Source organism: Lepidothrix coronata, unplaced genomic scaffold (genome assembly GCF_001604755.1).
Source record: "Lepidothrix coronata isolate B3197 unplaced genomic scaffold, Lepidothrix_coronata-1.0 Scaffold95, whole genome shotgun sequence".
NCBI classification, from domain to species: domain Eukaryota; kingdom Metazoa; phylum Chordata; class Aves; order Passeriformes; family Pipridae; genus Lepidothrix; species Lepidothrix coronata.
Window position 1 is genome coordinate 2877307 of NW_016690275.1, and position 17111 is coordinate 2894417.

Consider the following 17111-nt stretch of genomic DNA (forward strand, 5'->3'; position numbering starts at 1 on the left):
CCTTCATGTGCTCCAGCTCCCGTCGAGGCCTTCATCATGGTGCCTTCACAGAAGATGTAAATCCGTGTACTCCAGATGGATGTCTTCCATGGCAGCGTAGTATCCTGCATTACGCAGATAAACTCTTAAGCAGGAAAATGCCAAGAGCCACAGGAAGCATACTTTATGCTTCCATCTGTCTGCTCCTTAACCTTCAGTTCTAAATTCATTATGATAGTTTTGTGCAAACACCAAATAATGAGTGTGCATTCCCAAATGCTGGTGTAATGAGAAGATTATGCAGTATTCAGGTTAGGGGTAGTTTTAAATGCCTCCTTCATTTTGAATTGCTTGTCACAAGCAATTCCATCCAGTTTTTGACCACCAGAGACCTTGCAGTGAAGGATATCAAGCCTTCCAATAGGATTTGAATGTATTTGTTAACAAGGAACATGCAAACCTTGCTCTTTTTTCCTTCTGTAACTGCATTCCTGTTCCTATGTCAAGGAACAGATGTCACATATTTTTCATAAAATATTAAGCAAGGGCAAACCAAATGATGACAGCTTTGCTTCCATGGCCCAAATGCTGAAAACTGTCCACTGTTAACAGGCTTGCTGAAGTTTTAAACATACCCAGTACTTGACCTTGAATTTATTGCTTGCTATAGCAGTATGAGAGAATGAAAACACACAAATGACATCATACTGCTAGGAAGGAACAAAATTATTAAATTAACCTTGCTTAGAACATCTTTAAGACCAGTTTGTTGTGAAGGAGTGCTTTAGGTTGTTCAAAGAATCGCTGGCAAAGCTATCGACAAAAGCAGTTTAATATTAAAATGAAAGTGCAACAAAATTGGCAAGGTTCACTGTACCACTTACTAGATGGTTGAAACACACCGAAAAATTGGAATAAAATCTAAAATCAATCAATCTAAAACTAAAGTCAACTAAAAATTACGTATGTGGAGGCTGGAGACAAAAAAGGATAAGGATGAGAAAGGGTAAGGATAAAAAGGAATAAGCAATACCTTCCCATTGAGTCACAAGGTTCAGAGTGGACCCCCTTGCCAAACTTAGCTCTGGACTTGACCAACAGTTTAGGCCTAAAGGTTTTAACAGCACTTAAATTTAACAACACATAATCGATAGTCTAACTTGAACAATTTAACAAAAGATTCTATAAAATTTACTATGAGCACACAGTAACTCACAGGCTTAACTTATATACAAATGTAACATACTTAAGAATCTAAGAGAGCAACATTCATAGTACATTTGCTACAGCATATTCACACTGATACACACACAGACACGAAGGAATATGTACAGAGTATATAGCTGTGAAAAATTCCTAAATTCAGGGAAGTACTCATGTCGGATGCTTTTGCATCTTCTCAGCAGGCAAAGGGTTGAGCCTTGAGGAGTGGGATATCAGCCAAGGCTCTGTCATTGGTGTTCAGGAATGGTCTTTCCAGTGCAGCAAACTTGAGAGTTCACTGGCTCTGAGAGGCCCCACTCAGAGAGAGATTGCCGGTTGCAGCCCACTGCCATCCCAGGAAGCTCAAAGGGTCTCACTGAAGACCACTGTTTATAGAGTTGCAAGAGAGCTGGCTTTGGTCATAGTAATTTTCTGTTCTGGCTGCAGTTTGGGTTGGTAACTTGTTATAATGTTGTTCCATTTGAGTTGTTATTCAGGCAAGAAAAATAAGTTTCCAAGGCTGTTTGAAAAAAACCAGCAACTTATTAGGCAGCGTAAGTTCCTGGGAGCAGGCAGTGTTTCTGATAAGCTCAAGAGGACCTTAGCCCTGATACTGTTCATCAAGACTGAGGCCTAATGAGCATTTCTGACATTATAATGTAGCCTGAGGAGGGGCAGGGAGGAAGGATGCACCACCACAATCCACCCCTTACTCATGACCACTCATGTGGTCACCTCTTGCCTCTGTGCTTGCAAACAGCAATATAAAAATTATGTATAGTTATTATATATAAATTATACCTGAAATTTCAATTGTAAAAGTAAAAATTTAAAAAGTACTGAGAGATTCTGGCCCTGAAGAAACGGCAGCGATCTACAGACAGCCCCTTCTTCGTGTTTTCTTGCTATCAATCGTGTACCTTCCCTCTCTCCCTCTGAATGTGTGGTGTCCCTCACTTAAGACCTGCTCCTGTTCTCCTCAGACAGATAGGCAGTAGTTCTGGCCTCATCACTCTGATGGATTTGTTTATTGCCAGAAAAATGATGCAATTCTACCTATTTATTTTTCTTTCTGACATGCTGAGACCCAGTGTTTCTGGGGTACATAATGGCTGCAGCACAGCATCCCTGCAGTATCATCTCTGCCAATTGCTGCTGCAGTATTTGTCTGTGTGTATAAACCAAAGCTTCTCATGGGCTTTTCTGATTTGTGTGGAATGTGTTCAAATTCTGGAATATGACATCCAGTTTGTATGCTATCCACATTTCAGGATCTCTTAACTGCTTTGCGAAAGGGAAGCAGAATTGGTTTTTTCCACACCCCTTTCACAGCTAAATTCAGCAGAAATGTATGAGGGCGGGAGGAGGAAAGAGAGAGCACCAACCATCTTAATTTAGAGATACTGGCAAAAAACCCACCAACCCTGAGTATTATTAGGAAGTAGCGTATGTTCCTAGTTGCTTTCCATTGCACCTCCTTCTCTTATTCATCTTTTCCTTCTCTTCCCGGAAAGAGCCCCACTGCTTTAACTCCTCATGTTTTTCCCAGACATGTTTTGTCCATATGAGGACAGTGCACCTTGCACAGAAACCAGCATTAAGAAACTACATCTTTATGCTGCCATCTGGGAAGCTTGGCACTTGGAAGCAAAGGCAGTGGCATCAAGCAGCAGTCATATTTGGCCCTTGTGCAGCATTGGATTTCAAATTGTTTATATAGGAGTAGGGGAGCACAATGTGTGGTTTCCAGACCTGGAAAAGGGGAGGCACAGGAAATTAAGACTCACAGTGAGTCATGACAGAGGGAGGATCCAAGTCCTCTGGCTTCTGTTTCTGTGCCATAATTACAATGTCCTTTCCCAAGTCAGGAGCAATGTGGTGAGTTTTCAGAACAATTTACATCCAGGGTGACAAAGCTCTGGTATGTCATGTCCACCAAAATTTAGCTCAAGGAAAGGTAAATGTCTCTGAGACCGCATCCAGAAATAAGCATATAATAGTAATTTGAAGGTGGTGTGAAAAGATACTTTGATAGAGTGCCAGGCTATGGGAGGAGAAGTCATGTAGCCAAGACTGACAAATGTAATCAGTATTCAGTGGCTCAGCTGTTATGAGACCAGATTTGGAGGACTTCTGCAGGTTGGTGAGCTCTAGAGATTTGAACCTCTTATAATGAGTAGCACAAAGCAGGCAAGCCATGACTGAGGCTCTCTGGCATGGAATTAAATATTTATTTTTCATAATGCTACAGTTAATTTGAAAGCTTTCAGCAGGAAATTCTGCTTTTCAAAACTTAGTAAGAGCTACCTTGTTGCAGCTGAAAAGCAGAATTTTATCTTGAAATTTTTTGAACGGGAGCTCAGCCATTTGGTGAGGAGAGATGTGGCTCTGATGGCAGCATTTGGCCCTTGCCAGCAATGAACCCGAAGCCAGCCCCCACAGCAAATGATAAGAAGGTAATGAAGGAGAATTTTTCTTGTTCGATTATGTTAATAAAATCTTTCTGACAACTCTATAAATATGTTCAAGGAGACTGTTTTAGTTTCACATCTGCCTTCTGGAGAAATCTTTAGGAACTACACCATTGAAAGGAACAAATAAGGTAAGTACACAGAGAAGTACAGTATGATCAAAGGGAGTCAAGGCGGTTTCAGGAAGCAAACATCACACTTTAGTGGCTGGAGGTCCTTCAGGTTATGTCTACAAGAGAATTAAAAAAAGAATAATAAATGCAGTAGATGCTCTTGCAGGAGCACTTTGATTTCTCAGAAAACATCTGTGAAACTGCTCTGCATCACAGGTTATTAATATAAAAGATATGAAGCTACAAACTAAGTGGAAAGTTGGCACAGTCTACTGGAAATTGGCTAAAGGGCAGGAAACAAAGGGTGGCAGTAAAAAGCTAAAAGGAGATTAATTGGTGAGTGCTGCAGGGAGCAGTGTTGGGACCCGCTTTTTATTATTTACATATAAATTACTTGGAGGGTGGTATTGAAAGATCTTGTCGTTTGCCAGCAAAGCTACACTGGATAACACTGTGCATAAAAAGGGATGATACAATTAAGTAAGGGCTTAATTTATTGAAGTAGCCAAGTTGATCAATAGTGCAGACGAGTGAATGCAGGCTCGAATTCCCCCGAGGTTGGCACCTCAGGTGGCTGCAGGCTCGCATGTCACTGTTATGAACGGTTTTTGAGCTGCAGGGACTCTTAAAAACAAACCTGGCAAACACATCCCAGCACCTTTGCAGAGCTGCCATGGTCCCTTTCAGCAGCCAAAGGCAGGTTTTGTCCAGTGAGTAGATCCATTTGTAAATGTAAATATAAAACCAGCCCACCTGTTTGTTCATTGCTTGCACAGAGCGGTTTTCTCAACGCTCTTGACTGCACGTAGGTGAGTAATATGAGAAACAAATACCTGGATTGAAGAAAGACATTACGTGACAAAACTGCATAATGCACATTCAGAAAGATGTGTGTGACCACGTGCTCCAGTGGTGTGTATCCACTGTTACCTATCAGCAGATCTGTTAACTAGTCAGGTTAACTAGTATTGTCCTATATATAGGATATAAAGGTAATCCAGTGCTTGTATTCATGGTTGCCTCTGCTGGTGAGGTTCTGCTGTTTCTTCCTTATAGCTGGCTTTTTACATTTTCTGGTTACAAATGTCAAGTTTAGCTAGTTAACAGGTCAACTGCTTTACATAAGTAAGACATCAGTGGATAGTAGAAGTATGGTGACTAAACTGGACTCCCTTGAGGACTGCCCTGTTCCTCCAGAGAGATTAAGTTAAAGAGTGAGAAGCTTTGCCAGGGCAGCACAGAAGGGGCTGGTAGGCTGGACGGAGTTGCTGCGAAGGCTCTCAGGGCAGCATGGGAGGCAGAGGACAATGCACAGTTAGCCCAAGGCATTTGGGGCAGAGGACACAAGTTCAGTGGGCTACTATCAGGATCGATGTCTGACTGCAGAAGCAGTGATTCATGAGGGAAAGACTGAAGATTCAGGATGGCATTGTTAGAAAATTTGTCAAGGGTGCAGCCTTAGTCAAGGAAACCTTTGCACTGCCAGTCATTGTCTGGCCAGTTGTCACCTGCACAAATGGGGCTATTCAGTGCTGTTTTGCAGTGTGTGCAGCTTTGTGCAAACTTGTGTCACAGACAGAACATGGCTTAAACCTCACTGTTTACACCCTGAAATACGACTACAGAAGGGAGGCAGTCATGGGGAAGGTTGACTCTAGAATTTAAGAAAATAAAATCGTCGTTTCCATTGCAGTCAATGAGCTGTGGGATGTGTGTGGAGGGGGTGTTCACTGAGCCCTGCTGGTCTGAGCTTCCACTCCACATGCCTTGGTGGTGCTGCCCAACCTATGTGCCTCCGAGAGCTCTGCTGTCACACTGATCCATGTCCAGCAGAAGGCACATATCACTACTGTAAGAAACCCTCACTGAACCAAGTAAGAACTAGAACAAAGCTCCTTGCAGAAAAATAAAGGGTTAGGAGCTGGCTACTTTCTGTGCCTGGGCAAGGTGGTCTGCGAACATAAACTGTACCTGCAATAGACTGGACAGCTCTAACTCCTTTTGTTAGTACCATACTAGGGGCACCTACAGCTGTATTTTAGAAATCCAAGGAAAGGACTTAAGGTAATTAGAAGACAGACAAAGCTGCATTTCAGTAAACATTTTTTTGCATGTCCAACTGGTCCCTTGTATACAAGAATCTTACCTGAAGTTGCCCCAAGCTTGTCTCTTGTAACCTTGGCATTCTCTTTTCCTTAGCCTAGAGACAAGCCTAACATCCCTTATTGCTCATCCCACTGTTCCCTGCACCACTTCTGACATCTAGTTCCTTCTCAAAGCATGCCTTTCTGGAGATGCTCGGTTCACAGAGCTTGTCCTTTTTGGACAGATTACCCAATAAATCTGTTCCCAGATTACCCAATAAATCAGTGATTGCATTTTTTTTTCCTTTTCCCACAAAACAAAACATGTTCTTAGTATTGCTCTTACCTTTCGACCTGTGGATTGGCTGCAGGTAGCTTTGACAAGTTTCTTATCTGCCCCAGTGCTGCTTTCCAGTCAGACAAGGTTGTTCATTTCAGGAGGATTCAAATCAGTGATGCATGGCTTTAGTTTCACACCTTTGCCTTGGTTGGAGAGCCATGGCAGATATGTTTTTCCCAGCACTGACGTTCAAAGCTTGGTTAGCCCTCTGAGGGGCTTGGTGCTGAGTGCATTCCTGAGCATTAACCCTGATGCTTTCTCAAATAGTTTCTAGTCCCCAAGAGATCTTACCAGAATGTGTGCTGCATATTGATGGTTTTGTTGGCCCACTTACCCTCCACACCCCAGTGATTTCCAAGTTGAAACCGTGGGCTGTTAAGAGGCTGAACTAAATTCTGGGAATGGAGGCTATGACAGCTACTGATTTCCATGCAATGAGCTCAAGATGAGAGCTGTGCTGCATATAGGGATCTTTTCTCTATTACCACTCAATCTGAATAAGGAGATATGCTCTAATAAAGAGAGTATCTTGCTTTGAATTTAATCCTCTCCAAAGGCCTTATTCAGCTGCTACCTTAGTGAAGGTCATATTTAACAAATGACCTTCTTGTGCTTTTGAGTGAAAGGCAAACGGTAAGTATTAGCAGCCAGGTCTTGGTGATTTTTTTTTATTTTTTTTTTTCCTCCAGTACTTGTTGCAGTCCCATAAAAGCATAATTACATTAAAAGGTCCAGGCATTTTATGTGTATTGCCTGTTCCATGGCTCCTAAGGGGAGAGGGCACCATAAGAGAGAATAAAACAGCTCATATTTTCTGGTTATGCCAAGTGCTTGGACTGACAAATTTCCCAATTGCCACAGCTGTTTGTGGAGTCCAAGACTGGAGCAGGGTGCGTGACAAGGTGCACCACTTCCAAACTTCAGTACAGACGATCCTTTCCTCCTGTGTGCCTTGCCAAGGTTGTTACAATTCTTTCAATCTGTGATTGTTGCTGCTGTAATTAAAGTGCTCCGTGAGTGCTTGGTGATGGCTCCCCCGTCACAACCTGAGAATTGGAGGCGGTTTGTCAGCTGGAGCACAGCAGGCGCTGGAAGGGGAGTTACACCAAACTAAAGACTTGTTTTAAAACACTTTCCATGGCCTTTGCTTGTATTCTGGATCAGCTGATGGCCTTGCAGCACCCCTGTGACTGCCCCCTCCACTCCCAGCTTTCCCCAGCCTCTCTGGGAAGAGGATGGTTGAAGTTGTTTTAAAGGCAGGGTGTTACAGAGATGTCAGCAGTGATCACCCTGACTGGAGCTGCAGACAGACAAGTTGAAGTCAGTGGACAATTTAATAGTGTGGATAAGCTTCACTTTTGTGCAGATCTTGAATCAGATCTTTAGCTGTTTACAGATACATGTGACTGAGCAGGTAAACAGTTTTTGTCCATTTCATGGAACCACTCACTTGCTCAGGCACGGCACTTTAGTGCAGCAGGTGCCTCAGGTTTAGAAAAGTGAATGCAATGCCTGGTGCCACACAGATATTTCCAAACATGCAATTTATCTGGCAGAGTTAAATGGATCTAGACAAATAGTGAAAACAATTATTTGTGAATATTTTATTAGAAAATATCAAAAATTCATCAAATAAATTATTCAGCTTCCATATGACTAGTGCTGCCAATGATAGGGAAGAGCCTCACACACTGAAACCAGGCAGCTGGGTGGGGGAGGCTTCAAGCCCTTCTGGCAGCAACAGCAGCACTGTACTTTAGAGCCTGGCTTGGGAATGCTTGCATCCATCCTGGCTGGGGTTAGCACCTGAGCCATGCTGAGCTGCAGCAGGAAGGGCTGCCATGTTGGGAGCTAAATTGCAGACAGACTCCATTAGTGCCTTGGGAGGTATTTCAGTGCCTTGGCCGAACCTGCTAAACTCATAGCCAAGCCCAGCAATGTTTTGCAAACAGATCTGACAATCTCCTCCTTCATGAATCTCTTGGATTTTTGTGTTTTAGGTGAGAGTCTATGACCTCCTGCAGTATGAGCATGGGCCAGATGATGTTCTGATCCTAGCTACTGATGGACTCTGGGATGTGCTGCTAAATGAAGAAGTGGCAGAAGCTGTCACTAACTTTCTACCAAACTGTGACCCCGATGATCCCCACAGGTTCGTGCTCATTCCTGATTTTCTAGCTTCTCCATAGAAGAGCACTTTCTGGTAACATATTTTCATAGAAAGTATGATATGAATAACATTCAGGAAATGCGCAACACTTATAAGAAAACATTTTAATAAGTTGGATGGAGCCTCTACAGCAAACATGGGCATTTGGGGCGAGGGTCTGTTATAACTCAAAATTGGCAGCCTTCAAAGGAATAGGTGTGGGATCACAGAATCCTGGCATAGGATCCACTTCGTTGGCTGTACGAGGTCCTGTGAAAACTGTAGGAGGCTGAAGTCTTAGAAGATATATGGCAACAAGTCTGTTTAGAGCAGTCACAGGTTTCCACTTAACTCTCCTCTGGATAGTCCCTTAACACTAAAGACTGTTTCTCAGTAGGACATACTGAGCATCTGTCTCTCTCTCTCTGTGTGTATGTATGTATAAATACTGCATAGTGGAGTTCCTACTCATTCTTGCTCATAGTATAACCCTGAAACCCACCTTCAACAGGGAATGATTAGTGCTACCAGGACAGGTGTGGTGATGGAAGAGGCGGAAAGTCTGACTCCATTTAATTGGATTCTGTTTCATTTCATAATTTTATTCTACCTCATTCTTTTCATTTTCCTGTCTTTATCGCCTCTTAAATTATATGTTTCTGTCTTTCAAACATACCACCATGCAAACAAGTTCCCAAACAACTATCTAGAGGCTGTCTGCCTTGAGTGAGTCCACAGGTCTGCCTGCTACTCATGCTACTGAGTTCCATGTCACTATGATTTAAAATATTATGCTAGAGATCAGAAGTCTCTTGCTTGGAAACAGGAGGACTGTGAAAGTGGGAAGAGCTTTATCCTTCCCTCGGGACTGTTCGGGAAGGGAAGTTTGTGTTGTGCCTGAATTCAGGCCTGTCTACCACTGTCTTCTGCCTCACCCTGGGCTAAGAGGGTGAAAAGAGATTTTACATATCCCCAGTTGGTCTGTGGAAAGCAGAGTTTCAGAAATAACCCTTCGAGAGCCATCTCAAAATGCTTGGTGTTTCTCATATTTCTAAGTCATCATCTTCACAGGGTCAGCCCCATTCTCTGTCAGCAAACAAGGAAGATAAGTATGTATGGACGCCCTGACAGACACTTGGGTTTTAAAGTGAGAGCAGCTTTGCAATAGCTCAACAATAGTATCTTCTCACCCTGACACTTACAAACATGGAATGAAAAAAGAGGTTTTGTTGCAATCATCAGGAGAATGAATGATTAACATGAAGCTGCAACTGCAATATTTTGACCTTGCCCACCTCCTTGCGCCAAAGATGAGATGTGGTATGAAAGACAGCCAGGACTGTCTCTGCTTCAGCAAAACATGTAGGTGTGTCTGCCCTCTCTCTGGGAGGAGATCAGGCAGAATTAGGGAGGGGCACTTCCAGGGCATTTGGTACTATGCTGTGCAGACATGCCATTAATTTAAGGTAGGAGGAGATGACCCATCCAATCTACTTTCAGTTATGCCCTGACACCATTCAGAGATGCAAGGGGCTTCTGCTCTCGTTCCTGCACCCCTGAGTCTCTTCTTGCAAAGGCACTTCTTGCAATACCTCTACCCTGCTCTGTCTCCATTTCTCATCCACTGCTTGGGCAAAGTTGTCCCTGCCTACCATCCTCACCAGTCCTGTCTGTTGTGAATACAGTCAGGGTGTGTTGAGTCTGTCTAGTTCCTTTTGGTCTTTACTGAGCTGGTGATGGCCACCATGTTTGCTGCAGCAGGAAGGGGAATTCTTAGTTTGATCTTTTTTACTTGTTAGGTGAGTAGTTTTTTCATCCATTATAGAACACTCAGCAATCAGAAACACTAAAGCAAAATGAGATTTTCTTTGTTTCATTTAGATTTGCTTGTACCGGTTTAGCTCTAGTAATTGTGGGGAATTAGTTGCTGTTTGTGCCAACGTGAGTGCCACTCATTCCAGAACTGAGTCTGCTGTTTATAACTTAGAACAAACACATTTATTGGTATTTGACCTGCTGGTCTATGAATGAACATCTGAATTGAAAATCAATTTGTTCTTTTAAGCAACTTTGTGCTAGGTCATTTAGAGGCTTACAAATAGCAGGGACAAGACATTTCTCATGCCAGCATACAAAAGGTAATTGGAGCAGTCCCTCATATAGTTTACAATGATATTTATGAAAATTACCTTTGTGGAATTGCTCTTGCTGCTTGGTTGTAAAGAATATTTAAAGGTTTTAAAGTACTATGTGAGAGGTTTTACGTAATTACTTCACAGTGGTCTAAATGAGGTATAACTAATGAACTTACAATAGCATAGCAGGTCAGGCTGTGGACCTGTGTTCATTCCTCTCACTAGTCAGTGACAGGAAAATCTTGTTCGCTGTATTATCAGTGTTATGTTTAAAGGAAATGTTATCCTAGAAAATGTCAGGTTCTGTGATGGGGGTAGTGACATAGTCTGTGGTGAGGTGATCAGCTGGAAATGTAATATCTCTAGGGATGTAGAAAACTTGTCAGAATGTAAGAGACTTGCACTCTGGGTTTCCAGAGAACCAACCTGTGGAGCAAACCCTGGATCCTCCTGACCCAATAGCCTACTTACTCCCTGACAGCAGCATATTAACAAGGAAAAACAAACAAACAAACAAACAAAAGACAGGATTTTAGAGCTACAGAGTACTTATCTGTTACATAATTAGTTCCTTGTGGGAGCAATATTCCTCTCATTTGGATTAAAATTTACTTTATAGTCTCATGGGTAAGAGCTTACAGCCCTTGGCAATGCTCTTGGGACTCTCCTGCTGATATTTACTGTGAGTGTTTGTTGCCCACATAAAAAACATCTCTGAATCCTGTCAAACATAGCATATGCCTGGACATCTCCAAGTGCAGGGAGAGCAAAGTCCTCGGGTCTGTCTTCATCCAGCCATGCAGACACAACCTCAGGGGATTTGGAGCCTCAGTGAATGATAGGCACAGACTTGTTTAGAGAACAGTTCCTGGGTGACTACTGTGATGGAGTGAAGAGGCTGGGGTGGAGCTGGATTTCTTAGCTAGCTGATTTCTTATGGGTATTGTGGCAGATGAGCATTAAGGGGACTCTGAGTGAAGAATAGGTGGTAGTGACACACTGCTGCTTTCCATACATCAGCTCTCTGAAGAGGTATGAAGAGGGAAAAGCATGACTCTGCCCTTTTCTTTCAGTTGCACTTATGCAGGTTTACCCCCTGATCTTGGGAACCTTCTATTTCTCATCCTTCCTCTTGTCCTTTCTTGTTCCCTCTCACTTTCTGTCTCACACTAGGTAGAGATTTAGGAGGATGCTGGGGAGCTCCTCCACCTCTGCTGGGTGTGAGAAGATAAGCTGCTCAGACAGCAGCACAATTACCCCATCACCATTTCTCCTGCAGTACTTTCACTGATCAATACAGAAAGCTCCAGCAGAAGAAAAAACCCCACATATTTATTCTTAAAACACAAAAGTTGTATTCCAGCAAGGCTATTCATTAGGAGGAAGTGGATACTTTAAAACTACTTCAGCAGTTCTCTAATGCTGTCTCTAGAGCTGAATCCCAATTTCACAGTGCTGGAGAATAAAACATTCAATAATGGACTGCTGCTCCTATTCATCTCCAGGTACAAGAGACTCACCCTATCTTCTCTAGTGCCAAGTTGAACACCATTGCTTCAATTCAGCTCTACACAGGAGAGGAATATGTTACTTCACTGCTGCCTTCACCTGTTCCTTTTCCTTTGCTTCATTGTGTTGGTTTTCTTCAGTATTTCACAGTCTGTCTATGAGAGAATTTCTGGTTTATTAAAATTCCTTTTTTTATCTTGCCCTTTCCAAACACTCAGCAGCAAAACCCTAACACAATCAAAAGCAATACTCACTCCTTTGTACTTTTCAGATGTGGGGAGCCCTTCTTAATTAGAAAAAGCAGGAAAGCAAAGTTTTCTTGCAGAATGATGGGTGTTTCTCTCTTAAGTTGTGACAATAGCTGAAAAATCCTTGGGAAGTATGTTCTTGCCAAAATTCACTCAGAATCAGACATGCTGTGAATAAATATTTCAGTTTCTTGCTTGCCACATGGAGTCCTTTTGTTCCTTAGCCCTGCATCTGATTTGGGAACTGAGGAGTACAAGTATGTGTGTTTGGTTTTACCCCATTAGAAAAAAGGATTTGATGTTGCATTAGGGCAGTAAGGCCAGTGCTTCTTGTTATATTGCTATTACAGCTCAAGGTTGTTGGTACAGACTAATCTTGGAACATACAGACATTGTGCATGTGTATGTGCAAGCGTGTTGGATTTTGTATCTTTAGGCTGTTCTCTTATGGCTAAAAGTAAATCATTTGTCAAAACTAGTGAGGGCTGGAAATTTTATCACTTGGTACCATTAGTAGCAGGGGTGCATTGCTGCTGTACAACATTACTTGAATTTAGCATCAAACCTTATGAGTAATCGGGTGTTGATTCATTTGCATTGAAGAAATCTTTCTAGTAGAGCAAATATATCTATTCCTGGTTCAAAGGAGTCATTTGAATTAAAGCATCGAAATTCTAGAAAGAGAACATAATTGGGTATTTTTTATTCTTTCATCCCCAGAGACTGAATAAACTCTCTACTGATAGAAATTACCACTTAATAATGCATTCTGTGGTGAAAAATTCTGGGGTTAGAACAGTCCTAGGTGATAAACTTACCTAAGTCCTAACTGATAAACTTACACAGACCTTCTGATCAATGGAGTTATTGTTCTTTCCCATTCCACAGATGAGATCTGGGCAGATCATTTCGGGTCAAGGATCCTCCTTAGAAAAGGAGATGTTGAAATGCAAACACTTCTTGTCCTTCCTAGTTTTTGGAAACTACGGAGGTGTGCTTTAGTTCTGAAAGCCTGTGTGTGTGGCTTCATAGAGTCCTGCATCATCTTGGAGGTTGATACTTATGCTTTAAATAAAACACATGCAGACACAATATTGAACTGTTTTTTTTTTCTTGCCAGTCTTTTAACTATTCAATTAATTTTTAATTATCTAATAATAGAAAAGTTTGCCTCCACCCAACTAATTCAGAACATCTTGGCCAGGTGTTGGACTGATGAAGTAAAACGTGACAGTAGCTGTTCACCCATAATGAGATTTCTTTCAGAGGAAGTTTCCGAGTACACAGATGTGTTGATGTAGTAACAGCAGCTAAAGCAATAAGGGAGGACATATCAGCACACATGACAGGGCACTGTCTCTGCTCCACTTTTGGACTCTGACACTCTTCTGCCCCCAAGCAGCATGTGGTGTTTTTTCAGGACAGAAAAATAACTCCCATAAATCCAATGCCACTCAGCCCAGCACAGGCTGGGAGTTTTGAAGCAATATGAGCCTTGGTATTTCACTAAATTAAGCACTTGACAACTCACATTCATGCAGTTTTCATTGAACTTATAAATGTGAAAAAACTGTGGGATTCTGTTAATCTGGCCATATTAACTGTAAATTCCCTTTTCCAGTTTCAGAATAAAAGAGATTTAAAAATCATTCCTATAGTCAAGGAAAACAGAGAAATTAGTCTACTTGGCTTAAAGTGTAATTTGGATTTTATTTTTCATGCTCTATTACTTGCCTCCAAATTACTTTCTTTGTTACAGTTAATCTCTGAAGTAGTTCAGATATGATTACCTTCAGGTGTGTCAGTGAACAAGTGTGTAGTTTTCAACAAGTAGTGTTATTTGGGGTCCTCAGTTTTTCAGACTACTCCTAGAAAGCCAGTTCGTTAAGGCAAGCGTGTTTAATATTCTTCTGAAGAGTCGTGAAGCCAGGCACCCAGAACGGCCGATAACTTTTGGTCAAGTGGTATCTGTCAAATACCTTTGCATTCTTATCCAGGAGCTGTCACTGAACTGGAAGGAGTTGCTTTGTGGGTATGCAGTGGTTTGTGTTTTTCCTGCCTGCTTCTAAAATACTGGGAAACATGTCCTGGTAGGTCACAACATTAAATCTGCCAGGCGGCAGGCTGTGAAAACCCACTCTCCTCACAGAGGTGAACACACTCTGGCTATATTCTGCCTTTTCCACAGGTACACGCTGGCGGCGCAGGACCTGGTGATGCGAGCCAGGGGAGTGCTGAAGGACCGGGGCTGGCGAATATCCAATGACAGGCTGGGCTCTGGAGACGACATCTCTGTCTACGTCATCCCTTTAATACATGGGAACAAACAGTCATGAAAGTAGCATCAAGAGTGATTATAGGATGGGGATCCTTTTGGGAAGGACCTGTAAGAGACGTTATGGTTTTGGTGGTCTGACCAAGACACTTCCAATTGATGTAATGCTGGAGGGGTATTTTTCAGCCCGAAAGGTAGGGCTCTGCACATATACTGTATATGATTAAAGGTAACCCTTAAGATTCCAATTTCCCTATAGAAATGGTTTTGGTGCTTAACAGGAATGGGATTTAAATGCTGCTAGCATATTATGGATTCTGTCATCCCTCCAGGTCGGGTGGGGAATTAATTTTTTTCTCAGTTTACCATGTAGCTTGGAAGAGCCATTTCAGTTGTGAAAGTAGAAGTGGGTAGAGGTTCCTGAAATCTACCCCAAATATTCAGAAGGTGGCTTGGGTCACATCTCATTTAAATATATATATATATATATATATATACACGTACATATATGAGACTCAAGAGTTTTCTTCTTTCAAAAAGTTGTATTCATGACTTATCTATGGACAACTTCAAACTTGTGTAATCCTTTGAGCCCCCATTTTCCTCTCCCATCTCTTCTTCAGTAGATACCTCCTGTATTTTAGTAAGAAAACTGAAATTGTTTTCAGTGTGACTATGCCTGTTTACTGCAGCTAAAACAGCCACCTGCAAAATTGTCCAGGAGAAATAGGTCACAGTCCTGTATGGCAGAATTTATTCTGGTGTGAGGAGTTACTCATCCAGATTCCTTGTTGTGTGTATACCATGATTATACAGAGCATGCAAACTCAGCTATATGTGATATTTACCTGGAGGCTGCGGGTTTTTTGGGATCAGAGATTTACATTCATTGAATGATTCTGCCTGCTTTATCCTGTTGAAAGGATCCCTGATCATAAAGTTTTTGCATCAGTTGGGATTTAGTAAATTTGTTTGGGCTCCTGAGTGTATTTTTAGTTGGACTCCTACTTGGAAGTGGTGGTATTGTTCTCATTAGCAATTTGAATACCCAGGTAGTGATCTATTTAAAAGGTGTTCACTTCTTCCTGCCTCACTTATTATTCAATATACCTTTGCCTGCTTGACTTGGGTGATCAGAATGTGACAGCTTATAACTTTCTGTCCTTTTGGCATTGAGAACTGTAGTCAAGGATTACAGTATGACTGTGATAGATTCAAGTCCTTGGCTAGCTTTAGCAGCATTTTTCTTAGCAGTGATAAATCAATTTAAATAAAGAAAATTTGCATAAAACATTATTGAAGTGAAAGCAGTAGTCCGGGAGAGAAACAAGTGAGCAAATCTGCAGTGTAACCTTGCTGTCTAGTCTTCAAGCAGACAGCTCTCCTACTTCACTGGCAGAAATTTAAGAAAAAAAAACAAAACTAGAAGATTCTAGCCTATAGGCAGGTATATTGGCTGGGGAGCCAACTTTCACCTAATTTGTCCCCAGACCACATTCATGTGGAGTTGCTCATCTGGTTTGTACTTCTTTGACAGGAAAAAAGGCAGGAGCTGATGTAATTTTACAGCACTGACTAGGGAGCTTACAAATGTTGTGTCCTTTCCAAAGTAGAAAGAGGATGCTGTGCCCTTTGCAGACTTTCTTCTGAACAGGTGTGACCCAGAGCTTGCCAGTTTTTTAATTTATGATGTGCTGTGTAAACACGACGCAGCATGAGTGCGATGTAGCTGCCCAGATGCTGTATTTGATTGCATCTTGAAGTATATGTGCAACAGTTTGGTGGATTTAAACTACTTTTGCTCTAAATCTCTAGACCCAGAAGGGGTTTCAGGCAATGTGGAGTGTGTAACGGCTCAAACATGCAGCAAGCTGCATGATTTTAGCCTGAAAACTGTTCCACAAGTTCCCCAGTGCCTGCATGTGATAAAGCTGTGCAGAACACAGACATTTTATATTCTAGAGCTTCAGCATAAATCAATGGCATATCTGATTATGTATTGTCATGCTTTATATTTTCTTTCCTTTTTTTTTTCTCTTTACCTCTTTTTCTGTGTGCATCTGGGTAAAAAGAGAGGTTTGGAGTCTAGAATATTTTTCCCATGGCCCCTCATATGTTTCAAATTTTAAGCAAGAGAACTTCTCTTGCACTTCTTTTTGGCCTAATAAACTTGTAAACGTGCTTTTCATGCTCTATGTAACTCCTGTTGTCTCTTCGCAAATGCAGTTCTGTAGTCATCTAGCAATTCAGATCCTCTTTCACAAAGAAACTAGTGCTGGCAAATCTGGTGAAACTGTCTGAACAGCAAAGAAGCTGGTGCTTGCTGGTAGCAGCTACAAGCCTGAGTCAAATATTTCAGTGCTCATGCACTGGTGGTCTTCATTATTTGGTAACATGGTGTCAACACACATACCAGTCTTTATAAAACCACTGAGTACAATGTGGTGGAAATAGATTTCCTGTGTAGCATTTGCCAGAATTTAAAAGCAAAACTCCAAGACAACTACTCATTCAGGAGTGTTTTTTAAATGTACCCCTGAAGAGAGGGGTTAGCAGATTGCATGACTTGGTGGGAAGCAAACTGATGGGTGACTTCTCAGACCAT

The 17111-nt window shown here is 41.9% G+C and overlaps 1 protein-coding gene across 1 annotated transcript in view; it reads left to right on the forward strand.

Moving 5' to 3' along the window:
• PPM1H (protein phosphatase, Mg2+/Mn2+ dependent 1H) overlaps positions 1 to 17064 on the forward strand; it is a 125114-nt gene extending 108050 nt beyond the window's left edge. Inside the window, exons 9-10 of the mRNA XM_017822175.1 lie at positions 8191 to 8342; positions 14420 to 17064. Coding sequence (XP_017677664.1) covers positions 8191 to 8342; positions 14420 to 14567 — 300 coding nt within the window. The 3' untranslated portion in view covers positions 14568 to 17064. The remainder of the gene's footprint in view (positions 1 to 8190; positions 8343 to 14419) is intronic.
• Positions 17065 to 17111: the final 47 nt, after the last annotated feature.